At 42.7% G+C, this 26,562-nt stretch overlaps 3 protein-coding genes across 3 annotated transcripts; all 3 read right to left on the bottom strand.

Moving 5' to 3' along the window:
- Window positions 1-6,349: 6,349 nt before the first annotated feature.
- Window positions 6,350-7,031, bottom strand: LOC143906941 (uncharacterized). Its single transcript, XM_077423324.1, has 2 exons — window positions 6,839-7,031; window positions 6,350-6,741 (listed from the first exon to the last, which is right to left on the bottom strand). Exons 1-2 carry the CDS (start codon window positions 7,029-7,031, stop codon window positions 6,350-6,352), a joined length of 585 nt encoding a protein of 194 aa, XP_077279450.1.
- An 874-nt stretch (window positions 7,032-7,905) lies between these two features.
- Window positions 7,906-9,289, bottom strand: LOC143906940 (uncharacterized). The gene is made up of 2 exons (XM_077423323.1): window positions 8,809-9,289; window positions 7,906-8,666 (listed from the first exon to the last, which is right to left on the bottom strand). The coding sequence occupies exons 1-2, from the start codon at window positions 9,287-9,289 to the stop codon at window positions 7,906-7,908; spliced, it is 1,242 nt and encodes a 413-aa protein (XP_077279449.1).
- Window positions 9,290-11,144: 1,855 nt separating this feature from the next.
- LOC143906938 (uncharacterized) lies at window positions 11,145-26,393 on the bottom strand. The gene is made up of 5 exons (XM_077423322.1): window positions 26,266-26,393; window positions 24,429-25,890; window positions 23,888-24,263; window positions 14,108-14,398; window positions 11,145-11,290 (listed from the first exon to the last, which is right to left on the bottom strand). Exons 1-5 carry the CDS (start codon window positions 26,391-26,393, stop codon window positions 11,145-11,147), a joined length of 2,403 nt encoding a protein of 800 aa, XP_077279448.1.
- Between the last annotated feature and the right edge of the window lie 169 nt (window positions 26,394-26,562).

The following is a 26,562-nucleotide window of genomic DNA, read 5'->3' as shown; positions in this document are numbered from 1 at the left end:
TGATTATAATTTCTGAGTAGATGAGCGTTGAATTTATTGACGAATCTTGTTCAGAACAATTGAAGCAATATACATCTTATCTTAAACATTTGATGAATTATAATTCGTATTGATAAAACAAATGAATCTCTTCGCAATATGTATCAAAGAATATGTGAAATTAACTATCACAAAAAATAGAGTTAAACGTATCGTAAGCTTGTATATTTTACTTTACTTGGCCAAAATGAATAGTTTATAAATGGTTGCAACCCGTAAACAAATAACTTGAGTACTCAAGTGAGAAGAACGATTATCGTTCCTGTCAATAAAAATGCTTCGCTGAAGCGCGGAAGCCTTTCAAACGTCCTTTACTGGACGGTAGATCTCTCGAGATTTCTGAACCAAAGATCGAGTAGACTGTAGACGTTTCCGACAGTTTTTATCTTAGTCGTGATCGATGGCTTCTATCAGAAATCTAAGAGTTACCTGAATACTGGTGTCCACCGTGTGTGGATGCACTTTTAAAAAAGTCGTTTTCTTTTCATCATCAAGAAACGGAGTAATGGCGTCAATCTCTCATACGTCTGAGAATGAAATCGAGCCCTGGTTCTGCCGTGCGTCAATTACAGTCCCTTGGATCGTTTTTAATCTCATTACAGTCCCTCGGATCTTCTCGAACTTCTCATTCGGTTACATAAAGTATCACACTCGTCGATTACATTGATTCGCAATCAATATAATAACGAATTCAGATTACACGGCAGAAGGTCAGAAACATGTCTTCACTGATAGACAAACAAAAAACGAATAACGCCGGTTGCCCGGGTCGCAAGCTTGTACATGCACGCGCGCTTTCTTCTTCACGCGGCAATCACATGAATTGAATATCGATACGTCGCGCCTCTAGCGCTTTACGCTATACAATTTTTCTAGGGAACTAGATTTGCCAACTGAAGTGAGTTTACAAAATCGCTAGTACTTTCTATAAAACATCATAGATGGCAACATTCACCCTTTTCTCCTCAATGTTTCATCGCGTTTTCAAACATTATTAATTTTTTATTAATAATTTATTTACTGGCGACCGATCGCAAAGAACGATTTTCTTCAAATTTTTAGGGGATCATGGTTTTGTGATAACAAAACGATTCAACAAGTTTTTGCGAAAAGACGCGGTTTTCCTCAATTGTTATTAATTTTGTTTCCTCATAGAGGAAGCTTTGTTTTCGTGATTTTCGTATATGAACCTTTGATTGTGTATAAAGTTGGATTTAGTCAACCAAATTAAAAAAATATATATATGAAATAGAAGTAGAAGAAACCAACAAAGAGATTGGTTTTTGAGTTTTTTCTGCCAATATGTTCAAATTGTTGTAAAACGTCGAAATATCGCCTAAAAAAATGTCCGTATGTGTGTATGTATGTGTGTGTGTGTGTGTATGTGCACATTTGATGTGGTTGCTCTAACTTCCGCAAATATTGAGATATCAGGCTGTTTTTTTTTTTAAATCAATAGAGTATCATTCAAGGAAAGTTGGTATTGAATTTGACGATGATCGGTAAAAGGGTTCCTTTTTAAAAAAATTTTAAATTTTTTTAAAAATGTCCGTAGTTGCTTTAACTTTCGCAAATATTGAGATATCGGGCTGTTATTTTTTTTTAATTGATAGAGTCTCGTTCAAGAAAAGTTGGTATTGAATTTGGCGATGATCGGTAAAAGGGTTCTTTTTTTAAAAAAAATTTGAATTTTTTTTAAAATGTCCGTGGTTGCTCTAATTTCCGCAAATATTGAGATATGGCCTGTTTTTTTTTTAATTGATAGAATTAAAAGCCATTTTGTAATTTTGTTTAATTATAATTAATATTCACTTACTCTGTAAACAAATTCTTCTATATCTCTCTATCTTTCCTTCCGTCTTTTCTCTACGATAGCAATATATCGTTATTAAATCTTAAATAATTATAAATATGCTTCTTCCAATAAACATTTACATTATTTTAAATAATTTATTAAAGACATGTTTTATTCTCAAAAAATGTTTATAAAAAAAATTTAACAATTTATTTAAATATTTTGTTAGAAAAATTTTAGTATAACATGTTTTCATGCATTTCCTTTTTTTTTGTCGGTTTTCTTTCTTTTTCTTTTTCAAGTTCGTCTCCACTGTCATCTTTAAATTTTCGTTTTTCTTCCTCTTTCTGTTTTATTTTTTCCGCCATTTGAATATCTTTATATTCTATAAAATAACATAATTTATTACAGTAAATTCTTAGCGAAAATTCTGTCAGTGTATAAATCATGGCTTTTAATATTAATAGTTTAAAGATTTGCGCACACGCGTGTGTTGCGCTAATACTTCGTTGAATTAATTAACCTTTAACAATGCATTAGCGCAACACGCCCGTGTTATTACAAACAATTCTAAAATTTTGTTATATTTAATATTCACTTACTTTTGTGAATTTTTTTCAAAAATCCACAATACACGATACGTTTTATCCATGATACGTTTTCATAATAATTTATCATGTTATTAATAAGTTCCTCGTCTTTTATCATCATTTCTATTAATGCTTCATTCCAACCGTCATCCAATACTAGAATTTTAAAAGATTAAATATATTTTATTTATATTTATATTAATATTAAACATATTACACATGCATATATATATATATATATATATATATATATATATATGTAGTTGTTTCGACACGGTCGGGAGCAAGGAAGTCTGAGGCGAGTGAATCGAACGAGTCGAAGCTCTGGTAAAAGTGAGCTTTATTTCTCTAATATATACATGATGACTCTTAACGTATCAGCGCGTGACTTGTGGATGGGGCCTTATCTTTAGACTGCTCTTATGCCGGCGCACAGAGGCGCCGGACTTCTCAAAAAAATACGGTGGCCTAACGCGGGAGCCGGTGGCTGGCTGCTCGCTCAGCCACTGTTACTTTCTCGCGGTTGTTATTCGCGTCTATTGCTTTTCCCGGAGTCAGGGAAGTTCTATCTAGGGGAAACTCCGGGATTTCAAGGGAGGGCAGGGCCGGTGCGGTCTTTGTCTCCCTGCTCCTTTTCTTCTTCATGCGTTTCTCGGTCTGGGTGCCCACAGACCTCCAGGAATTCGGAGGTAGGGGCCTTTCTGCCCTCGGATCGCCAGGCACTAGTGTCAGCCCTGATGGGGGTGTGATTTGCTTGTGCGACTCGGGGATCGTCACCCGTATCAATGGCCACCACAGCTCTGGTGGCGGTGCCGGTCCGGCAGCGGTTGGTCGTCGTTAGGCGAGGGCCTCCTGGCTCTTCTCCTTGGTCGTGGTCGTCGGCGGCCTCTGCTAGAGCGGGCAGAGTTGCCCTGTGCTACTACCACCACGGACCAAACTTGTTCGGTTCGGCAGGTGGGAGGGGCAGACTCTCCCTTGCTTAATAGCAGGCGCAAGTCGGTGGCACGTCGTTCCGAGAAACGGTGCGAGGATTCCGCTCGCTCCAGGTTGGAGCAGAATACGCAAGGTTCGTCTCAATCACGGTCGCTACTGCCGGTATATTTAACGCCCGGTATATTGTAGCCTCAACGTGAGAGAAGAGAACGAATTCGTCCTGGGCCGGCTCGCCCTTATGTATCTTTCTTGCCGAATTTTGATTGCGAGTAACGACAGCAGCCCCGCGGCGACAGGTGTTACTCGCGCTAGCGGCGCGCGAGTGGGGTGGTGCCATGTGCGCCCGGCCGGACGGGCTTGAGCGCGCGGACCGGGTTGCCGCACTCGCAGGCGCGCCGTTCGAAGGACGGATCCGAACAGTAGTAGATAAATGTAATTTTAACTTACAATTGTTATATTCTTCCATTACTTATTTATTTTTTTCCGTTTCTCGTAAAAATATATTATTAAAAATCGATATTATCTTGAAATTCACTAAATGACATGTGACATGTGAAACTCGCAACTTATGAAGTTTTCTACAGACTGAATTTTAATTAATTATATATGAAATAGGGGTAGAAAAAACTGGAAAATACAATAAAATTAAATATAGATTGCTATCTCAAATATTAAAAAAGTTACAGCGTAAAACACACTTTTCTAAAAAAAAATTTTTTAAAAAACCTTTTTACAGATCATCGCCCAATTTAATACCAATTTTCGTTGAATGATTCTCTATCGATTAAAAAAAATGAGCCCGATATCTCAAGATCTTATTTCAAGACCGTCTTAAGTAATATCTTAAGATACTAATACGGCTCTGTGATTGGTTAATGGTGATTGCTGAGCGCTATGTTAGAATATGAAAGGAAGCAAGCAGAAAATGTAAAACGGAAGACTAAGGAAAAGGAAACTGAAAAGCGTTTACCGTAAAAAAAATTTTAAAGATGTATATTTGTTGTTTTTGTATAAATATCGTTATAAGAAATTATTCTCTGTATAGGAAGCGAAAGCAGAATGAAAAAAAAGAGGATGAACAAAATTTACAACAGAAAAATTAAAAAGAAAATAAATGTTAAAATGTTAATGCTACAAAAATAAAAAAATATTTATTAATTTTAAATTAAATAAATAAAATTTTATTGAAAAAATATATCTTTCTTTAAATAATTTAGTATACAAAATCTTGAATATATCGTCCATCCATATATATATATATCATCCATTCATCTATTCATTCATTCATTTATTTATTTATTAAATCTATTCATTCATTCACACACACCCATTCATCCATTCATCCATTTATTCATTCATTAATTTATTTATTAAATCCATTCATCAATTCATCCATTAACCCATTCATCCATTCATCAATCCATTCATTTATTCATTCATTTATTTATTTATTAAATCCATTCAATTATTCATCCATTCATCCATTCACCCATTCACCCATTTATTCATTATTCATTCATCCATTCATTCATTCATTTATGTATTTATTAAATCCATTCATCCATTTATTCATTCATTTATTTCTTTTTGAAATTGCGAAAACCCATAGCTTACATCAAGAGATCTTTCAAAAACTATATAATAAAGTATATTTTTCTTTAATACTTTTCCAAAACAAACTTATATTGAAAAATTAACCACGAAAACATTTAGCTTACATCGAGAGCTTCCAAAAACTATATAATAAAATATATATTTTTTAAATACTTTTCGAGAAAAAGAAAACGTTGCATGAAAATGTTGCAAGAAAACGTTGCAAGAAAACGTTGCAGTCGTACTCGCATACCCCCCGAGAAAGACGTAGTTCTACGTCAAAAAGACTGTATAAGCTGATATTGCCCAACCGGACCCGGCGACGGCCGTGCCCTGTGACCCCTCCTAAGAGGGGAAGACCCCTCCACCCCTGGGCGGGGCAGAGGAAGTGTGGGATTCAACGAGCCAGACCAGGGTCCGACCCGCCGCCTACCCACTAAACCCCCAACCGGTGACCCTCGCTATGACCATGAGAAGAGGCCCCGGGAAAGCCCGAAGGCATCACATCCGTGGGCCCCCCCGCATGTCGCCCTTGTTAGGGCAAGCCCTCCTAGCTTCTACAAGTAGCGGATGAGTGCCACCACCCTTATCCACCACCCCCCTTCAGGAGTTGCCTATAGGCAGCGAGCGAGAGGCTCTCCCAGTCCTCTCGCCCGCCCTCCCGAGCGGGGAAGGGAGGAGGACGACGACGACCGCCGAAGCGGCCGCCACCGCCCGTTCCTCCCTCCCCCGCGCCCGCAAGCGGGCAGGCGGACGCCACGGTCGCCGAAGCGGCCGCGGCCTCCTGCCTTCGCGCGCCGGGGAGCGGCACATGTGACCGACCCCCGTAGGGTATCGGCCCGAGCCAGACCCCCCGGCGCGCACCTCCGCCGGCTGCCCCGGCAGCGAAAGAAGAGCGGCAGGGGGCGGACCCTCTCCGAAGAGAGGATTGTCTGCCCCTGTGCCGCTCGCACCACCCTCCTCGAATAGATCGGCACACCCGCCCCGCATAAGTGCGGTGAATCAGGGGAAGCGGGTGCCCCGGGACGACGCCCCGTCGGAGGCCGTCGTCCCGCGGTTGCCACCGTCATTGCGGCAACGACGACGCTGCTTTGCAGCTCAATTACGTCGCCGAGGAGTCGGAAGGCCCGGAACCTGGGGAGGGGCCCCCTTCGTCATCCTCATTGCTCTCTTGAGGGGTGGAGGGAGGGGAAACCTCCCCCCTTCTCATCCTCTCGTCCGCCTCCTTCCGCGACAACACCTGGTCGCAGAAGTAGGCGAACGCTCTCCATTTTGTCTCTCCCTCCCGGCCCGGCTGCACGATCGCAGCCACCACGGCCGGTAGGGAGAGATCCTCACCTATGGCTGCCCGGAGGACACGGCGCTGTTCGTCCCAAAAGGGGCAGAACTCTAAAGTGTGCTACGCCGTGTCCGCCACCCCCGGGCAGTAATAGCAGCACGTGGTGCGCTCCTTCCCGATGCGGTGCAGGTACGCGCTGAAACAACCGTGGCCGGTCAGCACCTGCACCGCGTGGAAGGCCAGGTATCTGTATTTCCGGCCCTCCACCCACTCCGCGAGTACCGGCTGGACAGCCTCCGCGGTCTTCCTTCCATAGCTGGCCTGTCGGGGGTCCGACAGCCAGTCGAACCACCATTGAAGGAGGGCCTCCCTTCCTTGGAGCCTTAGCAACGCCCTCGCCCTTGAGACGATGACCTGTCTGCGCCCGCGCGCCGCCGCAATGTTCTCATACACCAACGCGTGCATCCTCGCGACGAGATGCGCGGGCGGTTTTTCGGCGAGGACGGTCGCCCCTACGTGCGATACAGTCCGATATGCCCTGGCGGCGCGGATTGCGACGATCCGCTGTACCGCCGCCAGGCGCCCACGCAGGCGAGCTGTCTGGCTCACCTTTTCCCACCATATCTGCGTATAGCTGCGTATAGCAGCACCGAATGGACCACCGCGACGTAGAGACGACGCACGCGCCCCCCGCCCCGCCAAGGTTTGGCATAAGCCGGGCCAGACAGTTAGCCATCTGTGCGGCCTTCGAGGCTACGCGGGCCACGTGCTCGCCAAAGCTCTTTCCGCTGTCCAGCCACATACCGAGGTATTTCATCTACGGAGTGGTCGGGACTCTAACTCCTCTGATCGAGAGGCAGAGTTTTTCCGGAGGTGGGCCCCGTTCCCTTTTGTTGTAGAAAACCGTGAACTGGGTTTTCTGGGGCGCCACCTCTAAACCCAGTCTCTCGATCGAGCGCACCACGCTTTCAGCTGCCACGTTGGCCAGCCTAAAAAGCTCCCGCCACCCCTCCCCGTTGACTCCCAGGTATATGTCATCGGCATATCCCGAGAGCCAACAGCATGCGGGGAGGGGAGTCTTGAGGACTCGATCGTACCCAATAATCCATAGCAGGGGCCCCAGGACCGACCCCTGGGGGGCCCCGCACTCGATCAGACGAGTCCTCAGGACACCGTCCCGGTCTGAATACATCAGACCCCTGTCCCGGAAATAATCTCGGATGACCGCGATCATGTAATCAGGGACGCCGAACGCTATCAGGACGTCCCCTATCGCGGGCCAAGGGAGGGAGTTAAAGGCATTTTTTACGTCGAAACTGACGCCTGCCACCACCCCCCCCCTCCGCGATCTCGGCCACCGTTCGAGAAAGGACGCGCTTTATCGCGTCGATGGTCGATCTCTCGGCACAGAAGCCGAATTGGTCATCCGAGATTCCCTCTTTTCCCCTCCGGGACAGGTGCTGGACGAGGCGTTCGGCGATCATTCCCTCGAATATCTTGCCTGCCTCGTCCAGCAGACATATGGGACGGTACGCGCCGGGTTGTTCCGAAGATTTGCCCGGCTTTGACAGAAGCACTAGGCTAGCCATTTTCCATTCCCGGGGGAATCTGCCGGCTCGTAAGCAGGCGGTGTACACCCGTTTCATGTCGCCGGCGATTCCCCCCGCGGCCAAGGTCTACGCGCGGCCCGGAATGCCGTCGGCGCCAGGGGCCTTGCCCTTCCTGACCCTTTTGAGAGCCCTCGATAGCTCCTCGTCGCTGACCTCCCAGGTCCCCTCCCACTCGTAATAAGCGGTGGGGAGAAAGTTAACCTCCCCCCAATCCGCGGAGGGGAATAGTTCATTGACTATTCGTCTGACGAACTCGGAGGCCAGCGTCTCCGTCAATGGGGGCATCCATGGCTTCAGCCTGTTCAATACAAGCCTATAGGGGCGCCCCCACGGATCCTCCTTCACGCTGTCAAGGAGCTCCTTCCAGGCTCGCTCCTTGGCCGCGCAAATCTCTCGGACCAGGTCCTGGCAGGCGGAACGCCAGGCCCGTCCGGCCTCCTCCTCGGAGAGGGCGTCACCGCGGCATCGTCCCGCACGCGCCGTTCTCCATTGGCGTTTGGCATGGACCGAGGAGCGCCCAAGAGCGGCCAAATTCTCAGTCCACCGATACGCCTGTCTTCGAGAAGGCATTGGTTTGAGCCGGGGCATGGCCACGTCGCACGCACGCGATACTAACCGTACCACGCCTCCAGCAAGCTCATCGACGTCAACCACGTCGACCTCCGCCCCCCCCCCCCGTGATCCACATTCTCTCTGCCCCATGTGAGGGCCAGGATCGCGGCCTGAAAGAGATCCGCGTCTAATTTCTTGAGGGCCCATCTGCGCTGCATTCTGCCAGCGGCCAGGCGGCGGGTGAGCTGGCCTGGCGGGCTTCCCAGGATCACCATCTCGATGTATTGATGATCCGAGAGGGTCTCCAATTCAGAGACCACCCGCCAGTTGCGCAAATCGCCAGAGACGAGGGGCGTGGCCCACGTGAGGTCAACAATGAACCCCCCCCCCCCCGCGCCCGCACGCACGTGTTCTCACGGCCCTTGTTCGCCAAACAGAGGCCGAGACCCGCCGCCCATCGCTCAGTGATGTCGCCCCTCTGATCTGTCCGCGGGGAACCCCACAGCGTGGACTTTGCGTTGAAATCCCCCGCGACCAGGACCCGACCAGTCGTGCACGACCGCACGCAGCCCTCGACCTCGGCGAGGAGCTGCCCGTGTCTGGCACGGGTCCAACTAGGAGGGGCGTAGACCGCCACCGCGCAGAGGGGCCCATATTCAACAGCGACAAAGCCCTCCCCCGCACATTTAAGGCTGTATGGAGGGGACGTCGGCGCCGCTCTTACCGTTATCGCGGCGGAGCCACCCCTGTCGCTGAACCAGCAGGGGTGATCGCGAGGTACGCGGTATGGCTCCGCCACGATACCCAAACCACACCCACGCTTGGCCAGGACCTGGCAGAATAAGTCCTGGGCCGCGCGAGCGTGATTCAGGTTGACCTGGAGCACTCTGAGGGCCATTAAATGTAGCCCACTAGGTTCTCCTTCTTCTCCTCCTTTTTGTCCACCGGCGCGGCGTCGCCCGTGTCCTCGTTCGCCTCCACCTCCGTGCCTATCAACGGGACGCTCTCTTCGATTTCCATCTCAAGTGGAGGGGCATCTGCTGTTCTCTCCACCTTCTGTATTGCCCTGAGGTCCTTATCCACGAGAGGGGGACTGTAGGGCTGAGCCGGGTCGCACGCCTCGGTCAGGTCGATGGTCTGCTCGACCTCCATCTGTTCGGGCAATGACGCTACGGTAGTCGTCGCCGATGTGAGGGCCAGTCTGACCCTCCGCTGCCTCTGCGGTTTCGGGGGCTCCGTGACTACCGTCCCCTCAACCGCCAGACCCGCCACTTTCTTCCCCGCATGTTTGACCTCGAAGCCAGCCACTTCGAGGTCCATCGGCGCCTTTCTTTTGGCCCTGGCCCTGGTTTTGGCACCGGCGGTCGACCGTGCGGGGTCGCATGTCGGGGGGGGGGGGCGGTCCGCCCTTTCCTTTCTGCGCGCGGCGAGCCTTGTTTTTGCACCCAGTGCACGCGGGACCCCCGACCCTATGGTCCTGGGGAAGACCTTTTCCCGCGCATACGGCGCATCTCACAGGGGCCTGGCAGACACGTGTAGGATGCCCGGTTTCGCCACACCGGTAACACATGCCGGTGCGGTCCACCTCGCTAGGGCAGGTCGCCCTGGTGTGTCTCAGTTTAAGGCAGCGGAAGCATTAGAGAGGCCTTCTCTCCAGCATTGCCACCCGAGCCGAGGACCACCCCAGCGTTAAACGCCCCATGCAGGCAATTGTGTTGGCAGCGGCGAGTGGGCACCGCACCACTACAGTGCACAAACCGTTGGGCCCCTTACGTATGGGCCCAACATGCACGCCCACCGGCGGCGTCCCGCCGTTCGTTGCCACTGCGTGCCTAATCTCGCCCTCCAGCACCGACTCCTCGAAGTTAGTCAAGCAAAGATCAGCTGATGTCACAGGGCGACCAACCCTAACCCCCTCTCTCTCCGCGAGTACGTCCGCCATCCTCGCGGCCAGAGCGTCAGCCTTCTCGGAACTACCCTGGCCGGATAGCTCCAGGCTGATACCCCCAGTCGCAGTCCGCCTGACATTCGGCGTCTTAGTAATACCCAGGTCCGCCAGCACGATACGCTGACGGGCCAGCGCCATGCACTCCGTGTAGTCGTCCGGCGGACACGTTAACGTGACCGCCGCGGTGCGCGGCGCTCTTCTCCTCTTCTTAACGTCCTTTGCGGACTGGGGTGGAGAGGGGAGGGACGCATCTTTCCTCCTCTTTTTCCCTTGGCTTGTCCCGACCCTGGTATTTCCAACCAGAGGTCTCACGGGCCGAGTCCCGCCTGACGGCGCAGCCGCCCCGGGCGAGAGAGCGGGTTTCACGGCTTTTTGAACCTTGCGTCCAACGACCTGAGCCCAACCGTTCCCGGTAACCACAGAGGGGGGCTCTCTCGCTCTAGTCCCCGTTGACCCGGGGTGCTTCTGCAACGCCCCTTCTATAGCGAGAGCACCCGAGGGTCCCGGTCTCTGTGTCCGCGCTTCGACAGATGCAGCCATTGTAGGAGCGGACTGCACCTGTGTCCCCGTCTTGCCCTTCTTTTTTTTTTCTTCCCCTTCTTTCCGGGGGTCTTCTCATTTCTGTCCGCGGGCTTCCCCCCCGCGCTCTGATCCCGAACATCAGCCACGCGCGCCTGAAGGGACGGTTTCGCGGTTTTCTGGGGAGGGGCTGTTTCTCCCTTAGGTGCGAGCAGGGCGATCATCTGGTTGACGTGTGTCATCAACTGATCGCTCATCCTCTTCACCTTCTCCTCGATGGAGAGGACTAGCAGTTTCGCCAGTCTATCCTCCATGGTCGAGGCGGCGGGTTTTGCGCCAGAGGTGTTTCCTCTCGCTCCCGCAGCGGGGATCGCGGGGTTGATGGTCCGCCTAACAACTCCTTGTACCAATGGACGGATAGCAGGGGGCATTCTGGGATTGAAAAATGCGGACTTTTCCTTTTCGTATTTTTCGCGATAGTAGATAGTTTTTTATTTTTCACGGCAATATGCACAACTTCCCTTCTTATAAAATCGATAGTACGTATTATCCATATACGATTATCGAACTAGGATTATCGACTGAAATATGGTATTATCGTGATCTATTTGGTTAATGGTTGTGGATGCGTAATCTTCTATATCTTATGCGGATATCTTCTATATCTTATATGAAAAATTCCATATAGTCTTGTAAACTTTAAACTGTATTTTTTTAAAGAATATATTTTATGACATCGAATTTGGCAGAGTAATTGATGTCCTACAAGGACACGAAGATGTTGTGTCGAGTCTAGTGTAAAATTCTACTCATCGAGTGATTATATCTGGATCGTGGAATTGCACTGCAAAAAATTTGGCAGAGTAATTGATGTCCTGCAAGGACACAAAGCTGTTGTGTCGTGTCTAGTGTAGAGTTCTACTTATCGGGTGATTATATCTGGATCGTGGGATTGTACTGCAAAAGTTTGGCTTGAATACACTTCTTAAAAATTATTAATATATCGAGGTAAAGTATCGCTTTTATATGTTATTGTAGTGCAAAAAATATATAAATTGAATAAATTCTTGTACTGATTACAGAGACGTATGTTGATATCTGGTACATAAGATGGCGAATTGTGTTTATGGAGTACGAATAATTACAATTTACAATTTACTATTAAAGGTAAATATTTTTTTTCTTCAAGCTATCCTTAAAAATGTAAAAAAAAATGGTCATGTTAAATAGTAATATGCACATAGACAAAAAAAATTGCAATAAGATATAAAATGCAAATTTTACATCTTTATTTATTTAATCATTTGTAGACTTTTTTTCAGTTATAAAACGAAAATAAGGATACTATTATTTATTAATATTTATTAATATCTGTTGATTGTTTGTTGTCTAAAGGCCATACATGCAGAGTAAACGCGATAACGTTCGATAAACAATGCAGTAGCATAATGTGCAGAAGAAAAAGTATTAAATATTATCAATGTTCGAACAAGTACACAGATATATTTCGTCAATTTATTTTCTACCCCTATATATATATAAATATATATTTTTTAAATTTGGTTAATTAGAGCCAACTTTATATGCAATCAAAGGTTCATATATTTCGTCGTTAAAAAAATATATTAGTCTTCATCGATGTGACCCTGCTAAAAATTTTACAGAGGGTCAAAGATAAAAAAAACAGTTTTTTGCGAATATTTCTTTATTTATTCAGTCCTATTACAAAATTTGCAGCTTATAAAATTCTCTACAAAATGTGTTCTATAAGTTTTTTTTGTAAAAAAAATATTTTTCACGTAATAAATTTTGCAAGATATACGCTGCACGGTACGGAGCGCGCTGACAGACGTCAAATAAATTGAAGCGTCGCACGCGCGTACAAAAAATGTCATATTTTTTGAACGAATCATCGTACAGAAATGATCAAAGAATCGTTGAAAAGTAGAAACTTTCAGCTTCTTAATGCAATTTTGTTCGTTATTATATGATAATTTTTGAAAATTCGATGGTTTTAACAAATTGTTACATGCATTTATTGCCTTTTTTCATTTAATTTTGTAGAGAATTTTATAAGCTACAAATTTTGTAAAACCATTTTTTCCGTAGGACTAATAAATAAAGAGATATTCGCGAAAAACTGTTTTTCTTTACTTTTAACTCTCTATAAAATTTTTAGCAAAGGTTACAATAATTAAATACCATAAAAATTTGAATACCAATAATTAAATTGAAACAAGGGCTACAAGAATATGCAATAAAAAATGTGGAAATTTATTTAAGAAAATATTAATAATCTGATTTTGAAAAAATTTTGAATTCTCTGATAAATGTCAAAAAATGAGCAGATATTTTTCAAACAATTAACTAATAGTATCTATGTTTTAGAAATCATAAAGAATTAGAATATAATGTATAGATAAATATTCTTATACATATATATTTAATGTTTTCTAATAATTTATTTTTTATTGTGATTTCAAAATTTGAAAAAGTTATAGCAAACACGAACATTTCTAAAAAAAATTCCAAAATTTTTTTAAAAAAAACTTTTTTACCGATCATTGCCAAATTCAATACCAACCTTCCTTAAATAATACTCTATCAATTAAAAAAAATTCAGCCCGTTATCTCAAAATTTGCAAAAGTTGTAGCAAACACGATCGATTAGAGCCAACTTAAATTAGTTTCTGTGAGTTTGGTAATTTTTATATATAAAGAACTATAAGTTTGACAAAATAAAAAATCTTTCTCTCACTTTGTGGGCCTGTTACGTGCACACAAAAAACTGCAAAAATTTTCAATTTTCTAACGTAAAAACTTGGTTTTCATTGCAAAAAATTTTTTTTTAAATTGAATTCTTGCGGATTGAATAAGAAATGAACATTTTGACTTTGATTGCTCATATTGTACTTTTCTCTGTAATATTTCTTTCTTTCTCTTTGCATTTAAGCATTAAAAAAAAATTGATATATATTTGTTTTAGGTTATTCTCATAGCGACCTGCAGAAGTAAGTCTCTGTTTCTTTCTCTCTTTGTAATTCTTTTTATACTTTCTTCTGTACTTCTGTCTGTACTTCTCTTTGTACTTTTCTCTGTAATATTTCTTTTTTTCTCTTTCCTTCTCTTTTTCCAATTCACTTACTTTTAAATATATTGAAACTTTGTACTTCTCTCTATACTTTTCTATTGTATTTTTCTCTGTAATATTTCTTTCTTTTTTTCCCTTTGTCTTTCTATTACATTTACTTTTAGATATATTCATATACAGAAGGCTGCTCTGCGCCTGTAAAAATTGGCTGCTTTGCGACCTTAGAAGGCTGCTCTGCGCCTGTAAAAATCGGCTGTTTTGCGCCCTTAGAAGGCTGCTTTGCGCCCTTACAAGGCTGCTCTGCGCCTGTAAAAATCGGCTGCTTTGCGCCCTTAGAAGGCTGCTTTGCGCCCTTAGAAGGCTGCTCTGCGCCTGTAAAAATCGGCTGCTTTGCGTTCTTAAAAGGCTGCTCTGCGCCTGTAAAAATCGGCTGCTTTGCGCAAGGCGAACTAGCATAATAAAAAAAAATATTTGGTAAAAAAAACAACTAAAACATTTTTAACTATTAAAATGCCAAAATTAAAAAAAAAGTGTAAATTCAAAAAATAATGACAATAAACTTTTGATGCGTAAATTACGATCTGATAAAAAATATAAAGAAAAAAAACAAAAGACAAACATGAAACGTAAACGTGAATATGATTGTTTTTCGACTAATAAAGACAATACGCAAAATGTTATTGATAAAAAAAATAACAAATGACAGTGATATAAAGAATGATGAAATTGAAAATATGATAAAAGAAAATATACAACAACAAAGTAAAGAAAGAGGAAAAGCAGTAGAATGCATAAAAAGAATACGAATACGATCCTTTGTCATACAAGGAAACCAAAAGACAAAAAAAACAGACAACGCATGACGCAAATACGTCAAGAACCTATGTATAAAAAGAAAAAAAGAGACTGGAATCAGCAAAAAATAATAAATAAACGTCAAAATCAAGTGTTTAAAGAAGCAGAGAGAGACAAAAATTTACAAAGAATGAAAGTCATTCGAAAAGAACAATTATATAAAGAATCGGAAAGGGAGAAAAATGTAGAAAAAATGAAAGTTAAAAGAAAAAATACAAGTTACCAGATAAATGAGCAAATAAAAAATAGAGATAGAATACAAGTTTTGCGCACGTTACGGGAAGATCTTAACTACAACGCAAATGAAAGAATTTTTGATATTGAACGTAAAAGATTGTTAAGATTAGATGATTTTTTCAAACATAGAGAAAACTACAGCAATTCTGTTCGGAACAAAATAAATAGTGGCATTAAAAATACTGAATATTATCATAATGTATTAATAATAAAATTAAAAAAAAAACAGAAAATTTGGACCAGATATAGTATGTGTGTTGTGAAAATTTGTTTTTTTTTTAATCTGTAAAGCATTTTAGTATTACCAAAATACGAAATAAGTTGATTTGCACACGGATGGATATTGATGAATTCATTAATAAAATTATCAATACTCATCGGAATATATTTGTAAGACTTGTAAAAGATATATCACATTAGGACAGCTTCCAAAAACAACAGCAAACGAAGATTTAAGGTTTAATAATGTGCCAAAGGTCGTAACAGATTTGACAGCGGTTGAAGAAAGAATGGTATCACCATATATACCATTTATGCAAATAAAAGCATTACAACCGTTTGCTATTAACCCACAATTATCATTAAAAGGAAGTATTGTGAATATTCCGGTTGAAATCAATGAGATAATAAATATTTTACCTAGAAGTTTTGATGAAATGTCGACTATACAGTGTGACGTTGCGGCTCGCCGCATCGTCGCGGCGCCCCGCCGCCGTCACAAGACGCGGAATTTCGCGCCCAGGGACGGACCAGGGAGGCAACGGCGAGATCTCCAGGGGTCGTAATTAATTGCGTTTCCACGTTCTGATGACGTTCTTTTTTTTGCAATGTAATACGCGCGGCACCTCACCCACACCACGGCAAACCTTCGAGGGAGTACGTGGCGAGGAAAATCAAGGACGATCGATGACCCGGGAGGGGTGGCAAACGCGGAAACAGCAGAGATTGCGGGCTGGCGAGAGCAGTGCGGCAGGCGGGCGGCACGTGCGGCAGCGACGGACGAGGCCGCCGATAGCGGGGTCCCAAGCGCATGGGTGAACACCCGGCTTCAGCAAATGGTCTCTACAAAACATCGACCTACGGGGTGACTGATCACCGCCCCAGGGTCAAACCGGAGGCACACCGGCGAGGACCGAATTCCGTCCGCTGCTAAGGACCGAATTGAGGAGTCGCACGCCGCCGAGGGACCACTGCACGCCCCCGAAGGATCTCGTATCGACAGCACTGCGCCGGGATACCGCGGGCTTGCAAGCTCGCGCCCGATTGGCTCGCGCGCCCCTCAGGAAGGGGTACCGTATCGATTCCGCAATCGAGCGGGTCTAGCGTTTTCACTCTCTGGTCGTCCGTCGGCGAGAATCGTTTTGTAAGATACGCGATAGCCACCCCGAGTCGGGTATTTCGATATTCGTATGGAGGATCGAGGATCGTGGTGGAAGGCGACGGCGAGGAGCCCAGGAGGAGGCGTATTCCCGGTGAGGTTGCCCGTAAATCGCGATATGTAAAGCCACGACACCGCCCTCCGGTACACGCTCTCGCTCGGGATAACGTACGTTAAGATTGAGTGTAATTTCGCGATCGATAACGAGAGCGAAGGGCCTCGGGATGGTATCGTGGCCGCGGAACCGTGGTACCAGCGTTGTGGCGAATCCCTGGAGATCGCGATAGGCGTTGATGCGTTCGATGTAGCGAGTATATTGCGTTGTCTTCGCGACCTTGGTGTACGGCCGCATACGGGCCGGTAATTCGTCAATTGCGTACCGTTTCTTCGCGCCGGGAAATTCTGGTGTTCGAGCGTCGGTGTTAGCGTATCGATCGGTGTTCGGATCTCGTTATTACGGGCTGAGAATTGTGCTCTCGCGTTGAGAAACTTTGCGTCCGGTATTACTTGCGCTGCGTCCTATACTCGCGTTAATAAAGTACCGGCGTTCACACGCTTCGTGCGTTTAGATGTTAATTGCGTAGTTCTTCCTGGCGTTCCGTGGATATTAGAAGCGCACTTCGAGTCAAAGGTGGTGTGGCCTTCTCCACACCTGGCGCCCAACATTATTAGCGATATCGTGACTGGCTTGGTTAAATGACTCGGCGCCTTCCCGTGCGCCCGAGCCAAATATCTCGCGTCCGTAAGATACCATTGCGACAGAGTTTTCGTACGGTCCCGGACGTGGTTTCCACGCAATCCAAGCGTGACGTACCCTTATTTCGCGACATTTTGTGTTGAACCTCACTCTCGTGAGTGATATTAAGCGTCTTATTATTATTCATATTATTCATATCATATTATTAATTGTTGGAGAATAGAACCTTCAGCGGGTTTATTAGAGACCCAATTAATACTCCGTGGGTGTCTCGCGTCCGCAGTAATATTAGTTCTGTTAAATGAATCTCGACACCCCGCCACCGGCTATTCTTGATTTATTTATCGAAATTAGCTTGTGTTTGATCGAAGCCGGTTGGATAAACGCTGTTATTTTCTTGACAACCAGTACTCAATAAATGCTATATTCTTTGTTATCTGACTGAGTATGAAATTAACGTGTCACCCCGCCGAGTACCGCGCCGCCCTTCATTAACCCCGCCTGTGATTAGGTCAAGCTAGCCGATTCCACGCACCTCCACACTTCGTCTTGCGTCTCGTTTAGGTTTTCGCGATTTCGTGGACGCGAAGGTACGCGTCTAACATTCGGAACATTTCGTGGAGTATCGGAGGTGCGAGGAAATCACTGGAGAGGCCAACCATCCCGCTCTCCTAAGTCCTTTTGATCCGGCTCACGTCCCGGAGCGGTCCGGGAGTGCAAAAAGTCGTGACAACAGATAAAGCTAAAAAGGAACCTGGAACACAAGTCTGATTATATGTATGAAACCATACAACCAGCTAAAATTTGTGAAGCTTTGGAATATTTACAATATACTCCTTTGTATATAAAAAAACAATATAAAAATTGACGATGAATTCTTTAAAAAGTATAACAAAAATTTTAATGCAGAGTTGAATTTTATTGTAGATAATAATGATAAGTGCCATAGTTGCATGAATACAACAAATCGATTAAAATTAGAAAAACACAACGATAATTCAGATTCTGAAAAATCGGTTTTTTTTGAACCAATTGACGAAGTTCTCATTATAGATAGGAATAAAGAAATATCTGAAAATATATCAATTACAGCACCGGGACAAAACAAATTTCCAGTACCTTGGCATTTAACGGAAAATATTGATGAATTATGCTTTCCAAAAATTTATGGAGAAGAAATTTTGGATAAAAAAAAAATTGTCATACTTTGAAAGAATTAAATTTGAAGTTAGACATAGAGATAGAAGATCGTGTCAACCTACAAGGATTTTATTTATGGTTAAACAAAAATTGGAAAGATCAGTAATGTCAAATTTAAATATTTGCTTAAGGAGAGTGAAAAGAAATGAAAACTTAACTGCTAAAAAAATTAAAGATCAGAATTTTTTAAATGATTATATCCGTCATGACGATAGATATAGATTTTTGAAACAAGTGAGGTCGTCACCATTATATTGGGAAAGCAAAAAGAAGCATTTATTTGGTATGATTAGACAATGTGGAGTTCCAACATTGTTTATTACCTTTTCTGCATGTGAACACAAAAATCCTGAATTATTAAAAATTTTATACAAATTACAAGAAAATATAAACATTAGCATTTATGATGCTATAAATTTGGATATGGCAGAGAAAACTAAGTTGATCAGAGAAGATCCGGTAACGTGTGTACGATATATAGAAGAAAGATTTAATCAGATTATGACGATATTGCAAAATGAACATGGTCCATTTGGAGAAAATTACGTTGTTGATTATTTTCAGAGAAGAGAATTCTAAGCTAGAGGATCAGTTCATACGCATAATCTTTTATATTGCAAAAATGCTCCAATTTATAATGAAGAAAATGATAACGAAAATGAAAAGTTAATAAAGTGGATTAATAAAATTATTACTTGTCACTACGACGATAAAAATCCATTAATAAAATGAAAGTGATAGCGATGATGATTATAGTGAAGACGGTAAAATTAAACAACGAAATAAATTGAAAATTATTAAATTTAATCGATATAAATTGCAACAAGATTGATACAATTATTTCAGAGAACAGGTTTTATTATTTTTACCATGGAAAAATGAATTAAACAATGTAGAGACACAAGATTGTGAGCAAATATTTACATAGAAAATATTCAAAAAATAGAAGAGAATAGAAAGAAATACTCAGTTGTAGGTGATGCAGAAATTAACGATGCATTAGATCAAGCACAAAAAGATCAGCAAGATATTGAAGATGAAGAAGTAGAATCTTTTATAAAAACAAATGTAGAAAAGGAGCAAGAGGTAGATGTATTTACTCAAACTGGTATTGCAGATGGCTTAAATAAAAATAAAAGGAAAATAAGTAGTCCATCTAAAGTTACAAAAGAAGAAATGATGAATATACTTCGCGAATTAAATGATAAAAACGAGAAATTACAATGCATGTTTTACAATGTTTCAAGACTGGAAAGTTACCAATTAGACTATTTTTAAGCGGATCTGCTGGTGTGGGAAAAAGCACTGTGATTAATGCGATTTATCAAGTATTGCTGAATTACTTTGATGATATGCCTGGTGAAAATAATAATAAAATGAAAGTATTATTATGTGCACCCTCTGGCAAAGCAGCATTTTTAATAGGTGGAACAACGTTGCACACAAGTTTTGCTTTGACAGTAACACAATACGGAGGACAAATGCCAGAATTGTCAGAAGATGTGGCTAATACTATACAAGAAAATTTATTTGAATTAAAATTATTAATTATAGATGAAATATCGATGGTAGTTAGTACGATGTTTAGTCGAATTGATACACGATTAAGACAAATAATGGGTCGAGACAGAAGCTTTGGTGGGGTTTCTGTTTTGATGGTAGGAGATCTTTATCAATTACCACCGGTTATGGATACTTCGATATATCTCCCACCTAAATCAAGCATGTTAAGCGTTTTTGCAGAAAATGTATTATGGAGCGAATTTGAATTATTTGAATTAACGGAAATAATGAGACAAAAAGAAGATAAAAATTTTATTGAAGCACTTAACAATCTTGCGAGAGGAACAATGTCTGAAAACAATATTGATCTAATAAGATCAAGAGAAACGACAGAAAATAACATCCCTATAGACGCCGTAAGGTTATATGCTGACAATCGTTCGGTGGATATTTATAATAAATTGAAGATAGATTTAAAAGATGGAATCGCTTATGAATTTATAAGACTCAATTTTAGGAAAAGTAAATAGTAAAACAAGAAATAAACTGCTAACATCATTAAAAAATAAAAAAAGAACAGAATGTAGTGGTTTAGATTCTAAAATCACATTAAAAATTGGAATCAACTATATGATAACCAATAATGTAGATATTGCAGATGGCCTAGTTAATGGAGCCTGTGGAATTTTGAAGTATATAACATTTAAACCAGGTACCGTAGAACCAGTTAAAATATGGCTAGATTTCCTTTATGATAAGGTTGGTGTTGAGCAAAGACGACCATACATAAAGTATATGAGTGAAAATTGTATGGAAATGTGTTTAGTTCCTTTATCACGAATTTCTGTCATATTGAATGTTAATGATAGAATGGGGTACCAAATTATAAGAGAACAGTTCCCAATTATGCCTGCTGAAGCTTTAACAATTCATAAAAGCCAAGGCCAAACTTATGAGAAAGTATGCATTGATCTGAGAAATAATTATCGTATGACGAGATCAATGTCGTACGTAGCACTAAGTAGAGTAACTAAAATATCAAATTTATACATTTTGGGTCATTTTATACCTCCAAAAAAACCATCCCCAAAAAATTTTTTGGAATTGGAAATAAAAAGACTTAAACAAGAAAAAATTCTTGAATTAGCGTACTCAAAAGTTATAAAAGGAAATATAATAAAAATTATATACCAGAACGTACGATCTTTGAATCAAAATATTACTAATATAAATTGTGATAAATGATAAATGGTGTAAACAAGCTGACCTCTTAATTTTTTCAGAAACACGAACAATAGCAAAAGATAATTTTACATTAGAAGGATTTAATATTATTTTCCGTTCAGATAATTATGACAAACGATCAACAAGAGGAATAATATGTTTTATAAAAAAAAAACTGAACGGAAATATTAATGGACATATACAAAAAGATGAAACAATAAATGGACAACATCGACATATTGATTTAATACTTCTAACTGTAAATGAAGTACAAATCATTACAGGTTATAAGTCACCATCAGTAACTAATACAGTATTTACCTATGAATTAAGTAATATTTTAAGCAAATCATTAGGTAATGAAAAGATTGTAATAGGTGATTTTAACTACGATTCGTATAATGATGGAGGATTTTTAGAAAAACATTTAGAAAAATTAAATTTTAAAAGTGCCCTTTCAACACACGTTTTAACTACAAATTTTAATACGCAAATCGATGTAATATTTATATCTGATCGAATACTTAATTACACTGCTGGAGTACACGAAACTTTTTTCTCAGACCATAACCCTATTTTTATTGGATTAAACGAGCAAAGTGAGATACTAATAGCAAGTGTGAAGACTTTATTTGAAGAAAATTTTCTTTCTAATAAGGATAATAAATATAATTCAGAAAAATTGTCAATCAAGTCTTCACATACTGGTGAAAAAAATAAGAATGTACCAAAAAAAAAATGTATAATATTAAATAATAAAAATGAAAATAATAATCTTAACAAATGTTATTACCAATGAACGTACAATGCGAATGCTGGTAACAGAATTTTATTAGATGATAGGAGTACAATTATTCGAGCACGATGCGTACCGGTCGCGCGTACCGCGATAGGGGGGCACTTGTCATTTGTAAAATCGTTTGTACAGTTCACGCGTTTTGGACATCAACCTTACTTAAAGGCTCTCCACGTTTCAATATAATCTATGTGCAAGAAGGAATTAAATAATAGTTAGTGACTGGGCAAACTCCGAGCGATCGATAAACTTGGCGGTTGTTAGAGCGACTGACTGCCGCGGTCTTGTATACCGCGGATTCGGGTGTCTCCCCTTCCAGGTTCGACAGTTTACACTCGAGGCTCACGCGTGATGCGGCCGTGCGGCACTAATCATTACAAATACATATACATCCCGCCCACCATTAATAACAATTAATCCTAACGCTTGATTGCAGATATCGCAGGCAACGCATCGGTTAACGGGAGTCTACACAATTTGTTTACGCTACGCTTACAAATTCCATTAGCAGTTTTAAGGGTTGCAACACGCACCCTTTCGTCGGTATCCTCGTAAACCTGGATTACTTTTCCTAATTTCCACCTTAATGGAGGCGCATTGTTATCTTGTATCAAGACAACATCGTTAATGGCTAAATTGTCTCGCTCAGACGTCCATTTCGTTCTGCCTTGCAGTGACGTCAAATATTCTCGACTCCATCGCTTCCAAAAATCTTGCGCGATTCTCTGAACCGCTTGCCAGCGATCGAGTCGATTTAAAGAAATATCGGTTACGTCAGCATCTGGAAGAGCGATCATTAAATCACCTGCTAGAAAATGTCCCGGTGTTAGAGGTTGTAAATCGTCTGCCGCGGACGGCAACCGGCAAATCGGACGCGAGTTCAGACATGCTTCAATTTGTGTCAACACGGTAGCCAATTCTTCAAACGTCAGAAGACTTTCTCCAAACGCGTTTTAAGTGAAATTTGCATGATTTTACCCCATCTTCCCACAACCCCCCCCCCCCCATGTGAGGTGACGATGGTGGGATAAACTTCCACTCTATGTTGTGTGAAATGCAAAACTCGTTTACGTCTGGCTTCCCATTTTTGAGTAGACGATATATCGCACGGAGCTCATTTTTGGATCCTACAAAATTAGTAGCGTTGTCACAATAAATGCGCTGCGGACAACCTCGACGTCCCACAAAGCGTCTAAGCGCTGCCAGAAAGGAAGCCGTGCTAAGATCACTGACCGCCTCAAGATGGACGGCTCTTGTTGAGAAGCGTACAAATAAGGATATGTAAGATTTGTTGGTTTTTCTTCCGCGGCTTCGATTAACCAGTGTAGTAATAGGCCCGGCAAAATCTACGCCAATTACGAAAAATGGACGAGTCGGGGTGACTCGATCTGCGGGCAACTGACCCATGATCTGCGATAATGGTTTCGGCTTGTTGCGGAAACAAGTTATGCAATCATGTGTGATTTTTCTGGCGATGATTTTCCCTTTGAAGGGCCAATATTTTTCTCGAATAGAATACAACAATGCCTGTGGACCTATATGCAATAGTCTACGATGTTCCCTTTCGAACAACAACCTCGTGAATCTACTATCGGATGGTAGAATGATTGGATGTTTCTTCTCAAAGGCCACTTGAGAGTTTTGAATTCTGCCGCCCACCCTGAGATGTCCTCTCTCATCCACAAACGGATTAAGCGACAATAATTTGCTACTAGATCGAATTTGTTTCCCCGACAATAGGCTTGACATTTCCTCGCAAAAATGAACTCTCTGCACCGCTACAATCAATAACTGATGCGCGCGGCGAATCTCGTCAATTGTCAGAAAATCTAAATTACGATTGTCGCGATTCCTCCTAACATTAAAGCCGAATCGAACGATTCAAGCCAGAATGCGTTCGATCTTTGACAGTGAAGAGTATTTATTTAATAAGAACTCCGTAACGTCACTTAGAATGCCAACGTTCAAGAAAACGCGCGTACTGGAAACCCGTTCTGCCCAAATGGTTTTCTCGTTTTTTTCGGTAAGACTCAGCGTTTTCATCTTACGTAGCTCGCAGTCATCGGAACGTGACAACCAATCGGGGCCCTCCCACCAGATTTTGCTCTGCCTCAAAATTTTCAAGCTTGTACCCCTCGAAATCAAATCCGCAGGGTTCTCGTTTCCGTTTACATGATGCCAATGTCTCGACGGAAGAATGGACTGAATCTCAGCAGTTCGATTCAATATAAATAACTTCTGACACGATGGATCGCCGGCGATCCACGCCAGTACTATCTTAGAGTCGCTCCATGCGTGCTCCTCATCGAACTTTATCCTGAGAGCCTTCTTAACGCCTTGCACCAAATGTACAAGCACCACAGCACCGCATAGCTCGAGCCTAGGCAGCGTGATAGTCCTACTTTTAACTGGTGCAACGCGTGCCTTTGAACATAATAAGAAAGAATTAGAATGGCCGTCTGCGTCGATTGTTTGCAAGTAAATACAAGCCCCGTAGGCCCTCAAAGATGCGTCGCAAAATGCATGTAGAATGAAGCGCACTACATTGGAACTCCGAATTACTCTGCGAGGTACTTGGATCGTACTAACCTCTCGTAAATCTTCCGTATAAGCCTCCCATGCCTGACGAAGATCCTCCGTCAACGGCTCATCCCAACCCAGACTCGCTAACCAAGTCCCTTGCATGATCAACTTAGCTCGAGTCAAAATGGGTCCGATCAACCCGAGTGGATCGAGCAATTTAGAAATCATTGACAAAACCTCGCGCTTGGTCTTAACTGAACTCGTTATAGGCTCGATGGAAAACTGAAACATGTCTGATTTGGGATGCCAACCCAATCCCAATGTCTTTACGGCACTTGCGTCAATCTCCAACACCGACGACTCCTCGACTCGATCGACGGCAAGCGGCTCAGGTACAACTCCCTCACGATTTGAGCGCCATTTGTGAGTCTCAAAACCCCCTTCGCGTAACAGACTTTCCAATTGTGAGACTACTTTAATAGCTTCGGGCTCGCTATCAGCTCCTGTAATAATATCGTCAACATAAGAATCCTCTAGTAGAATTTGCGATGCTAGTTCAAACCGGCTAGCCCCTTCTTTGGCTTGCTGTTGCACGGAGCTAATGGCTTGATGCGAAGCGCTAGTTTGACCATAAGTCACGGTATTCAACCAATAGTCATCTACTGGATCAATCGGGGAAAAACGCCATAGAATTCTCTGATAATCGCGGTCGTCCTCGTGTACTAAAACCTGGCGATACATTTTTCGCAAGTCAGCCGTGATCGCAACGGCGTGCAAACGAAATCGCAACATTATGTTAATTATGCTATCCTGTAGATTCGGTCCCTTCATCAACGTATCGTTCAATGAAATGCCCGAGGTAGTCTTCGAGGACGCATTGAATACCACTCGCAGCTTGGTAGTTGTGCTTGATTCACGAAGAACGCCATGGTGCGGCAAATAGACTGGATTCGGTATTCGAGCGTCCCCGGTGACCCTAGACATATGATTCAAGTCGATATATTCCCGCATAAACTCGGAATACAATTTGTATAATTCCGGTTCCCGTTGAAATTTTCGTTCCAAACAAATTAAACGCTTCATCGCGATGTCTCTCGATTGTCCGAGCTGAGCCCTGTTTTCGCGGAAAGGCAGTCGAACGACAAACCGCCCGGACGCGTCTCGCTTTGTTATGTTTACGAAATGATTCTCACAGTGCTGTTCTTCCTTCGACAACCTTGTGTTATTATCGGTGTATTCTTCCAATTCCCAGAATTTCCGCAAAGTATTGTCTAATGATATTTGCTGCGTAACCAAACATACATGATTATTTGAAGGTTGGTGATTGGTCGTCCGACTCGCGATCAGATGTTGTGGTACTGGGCCCGACACAATCCAACCGAACTTAGTGTTTTGTAATGCCGGCAAACTATTTCCGAGTTCAATCTTACCGGCTTCCAACAATTGAAGGAAGAATTCTCCGCCTATGAGCGCGTCAATATGACCTGTAATGGATTGTAAAAGAACGGGTCTGCCAATTTTAGATTTTCTAGAATCGACAATTTTGATATCTTAATGGAAAACAAAGGCAAATTTTTGGTTATTTTTGGGACAACCAAACAACAAAGGCTTAACTCGAACTTCGACATTTGCGATTTCATCGAAATTTGACAACCGTATTTTATCGCGCAACTCATATTATTTAGACCGTTTATGGATTTGCATACGCTTTCTAATTTTATGTTCAATCTATTACACGCTGCTAAAGTAATAAAGTTGACTTCGCTCGCACTATCCAATAATACACGCAATTGATTATCGTTATTATTTGATTCGATGTTTACAATAGCCGTTGACATCAGTACTTGCTTACGCTCGCCTCGGGCGTGTTGAACCGACATGTTTCCCGATGACTCGTTGTTACTGAATGATGCTCCCATCTTCGTGTCCGCCACAGAGCACAGCGCGGTCCCGGATGACCCCCTCGAACGGTCCGCCGAACCACCTGCCGAATCCGCTGACGAACAGGATGCCCGCTTCACGATGTGGCATAGCGTGTTGTGCCGCTCACCACATTCTCGACATGAACCGGACCTGCAATCTCTCGAAAAATGATCATTTCTGAGACAATTGAGACAAAGTCTCAATCGCTTGATTTCCCGGATTCTATCCTCAACGGATAAGCCCAGAAATTGTTTGCACGAGTAAATAAGGTGCTGGC

This window comes from Temnothorax americanus, unplaced genomic scaffold (assembly GCF_048541705.1).
Source record: "Temnothorax americanus isolate GAGA-0224 unplaced genomic scaffold, ASM4854170v1 Scaffold78, whole genome shotgun sequence".
NCBI lineage: Eukaryota > Metazoa > Arthropoda > Insecta > Hymenoptera > Formicidae > Temnothorax > Temnothorax americanus.
The sequence above is the reverse complement of the archived record's forward strand: the minus strand, read 5'-3'. Positions and strand labels throughout refer to the sequence as shown.

Bases quoted from the DNA above. Each gene is read 5' to 3' on its own strand.
- LOC143906941 (XM_077423324.1), bottom strand. From the start codon at position 7,031: ATGTGGCTGGACAGCGGAAAGAGCTTTGGCGAGCACGTGGCCCGCGTA. The intron at 6,742-6,838 runs GTGAGCCAGACA...TATCGCACGTAG, and splicing joins CGCAGATATGGTGGGAAAAG to GGGCGACCGTCCTCGCCGAA.
- LOC143906940 (XM_077423323.1), bottom strand. From the start codon at position 9,289: ATGGCCCTCAGAGTGCTCCAGGTCAACCTGAATCACGCTCGCGCGGCC. The intron at 8,667-8,808 runs GTGAGAACACGT...CAATACATCGAG, and splicing joins CTGTTTGGCGAACAAGGGCC to ATGGTGATCCTGGGAAGCCC.
- LOC143906938 (XM_077423322.1), bottom strand. From the start codon at position 26,393: ATGCCACATCGTGAAGCGGGCATCCTGTTCGTCAGCGGATTCGGCAGG. The intron at 25,891-26,265 runs GTAACAACGAGT...TGTCGATTCTAG, and splicing joins GAAGATGGGAGCATCATTCA to AAAATCTAAAATTGGCAGAC. The intron at 11,291-14,107 runs GTAAATGTAATA...TTTCAATCCCAG, and splicing joins GTATATGAATATATCTAAAA to AATGCCCCCTGCTATCCGTC.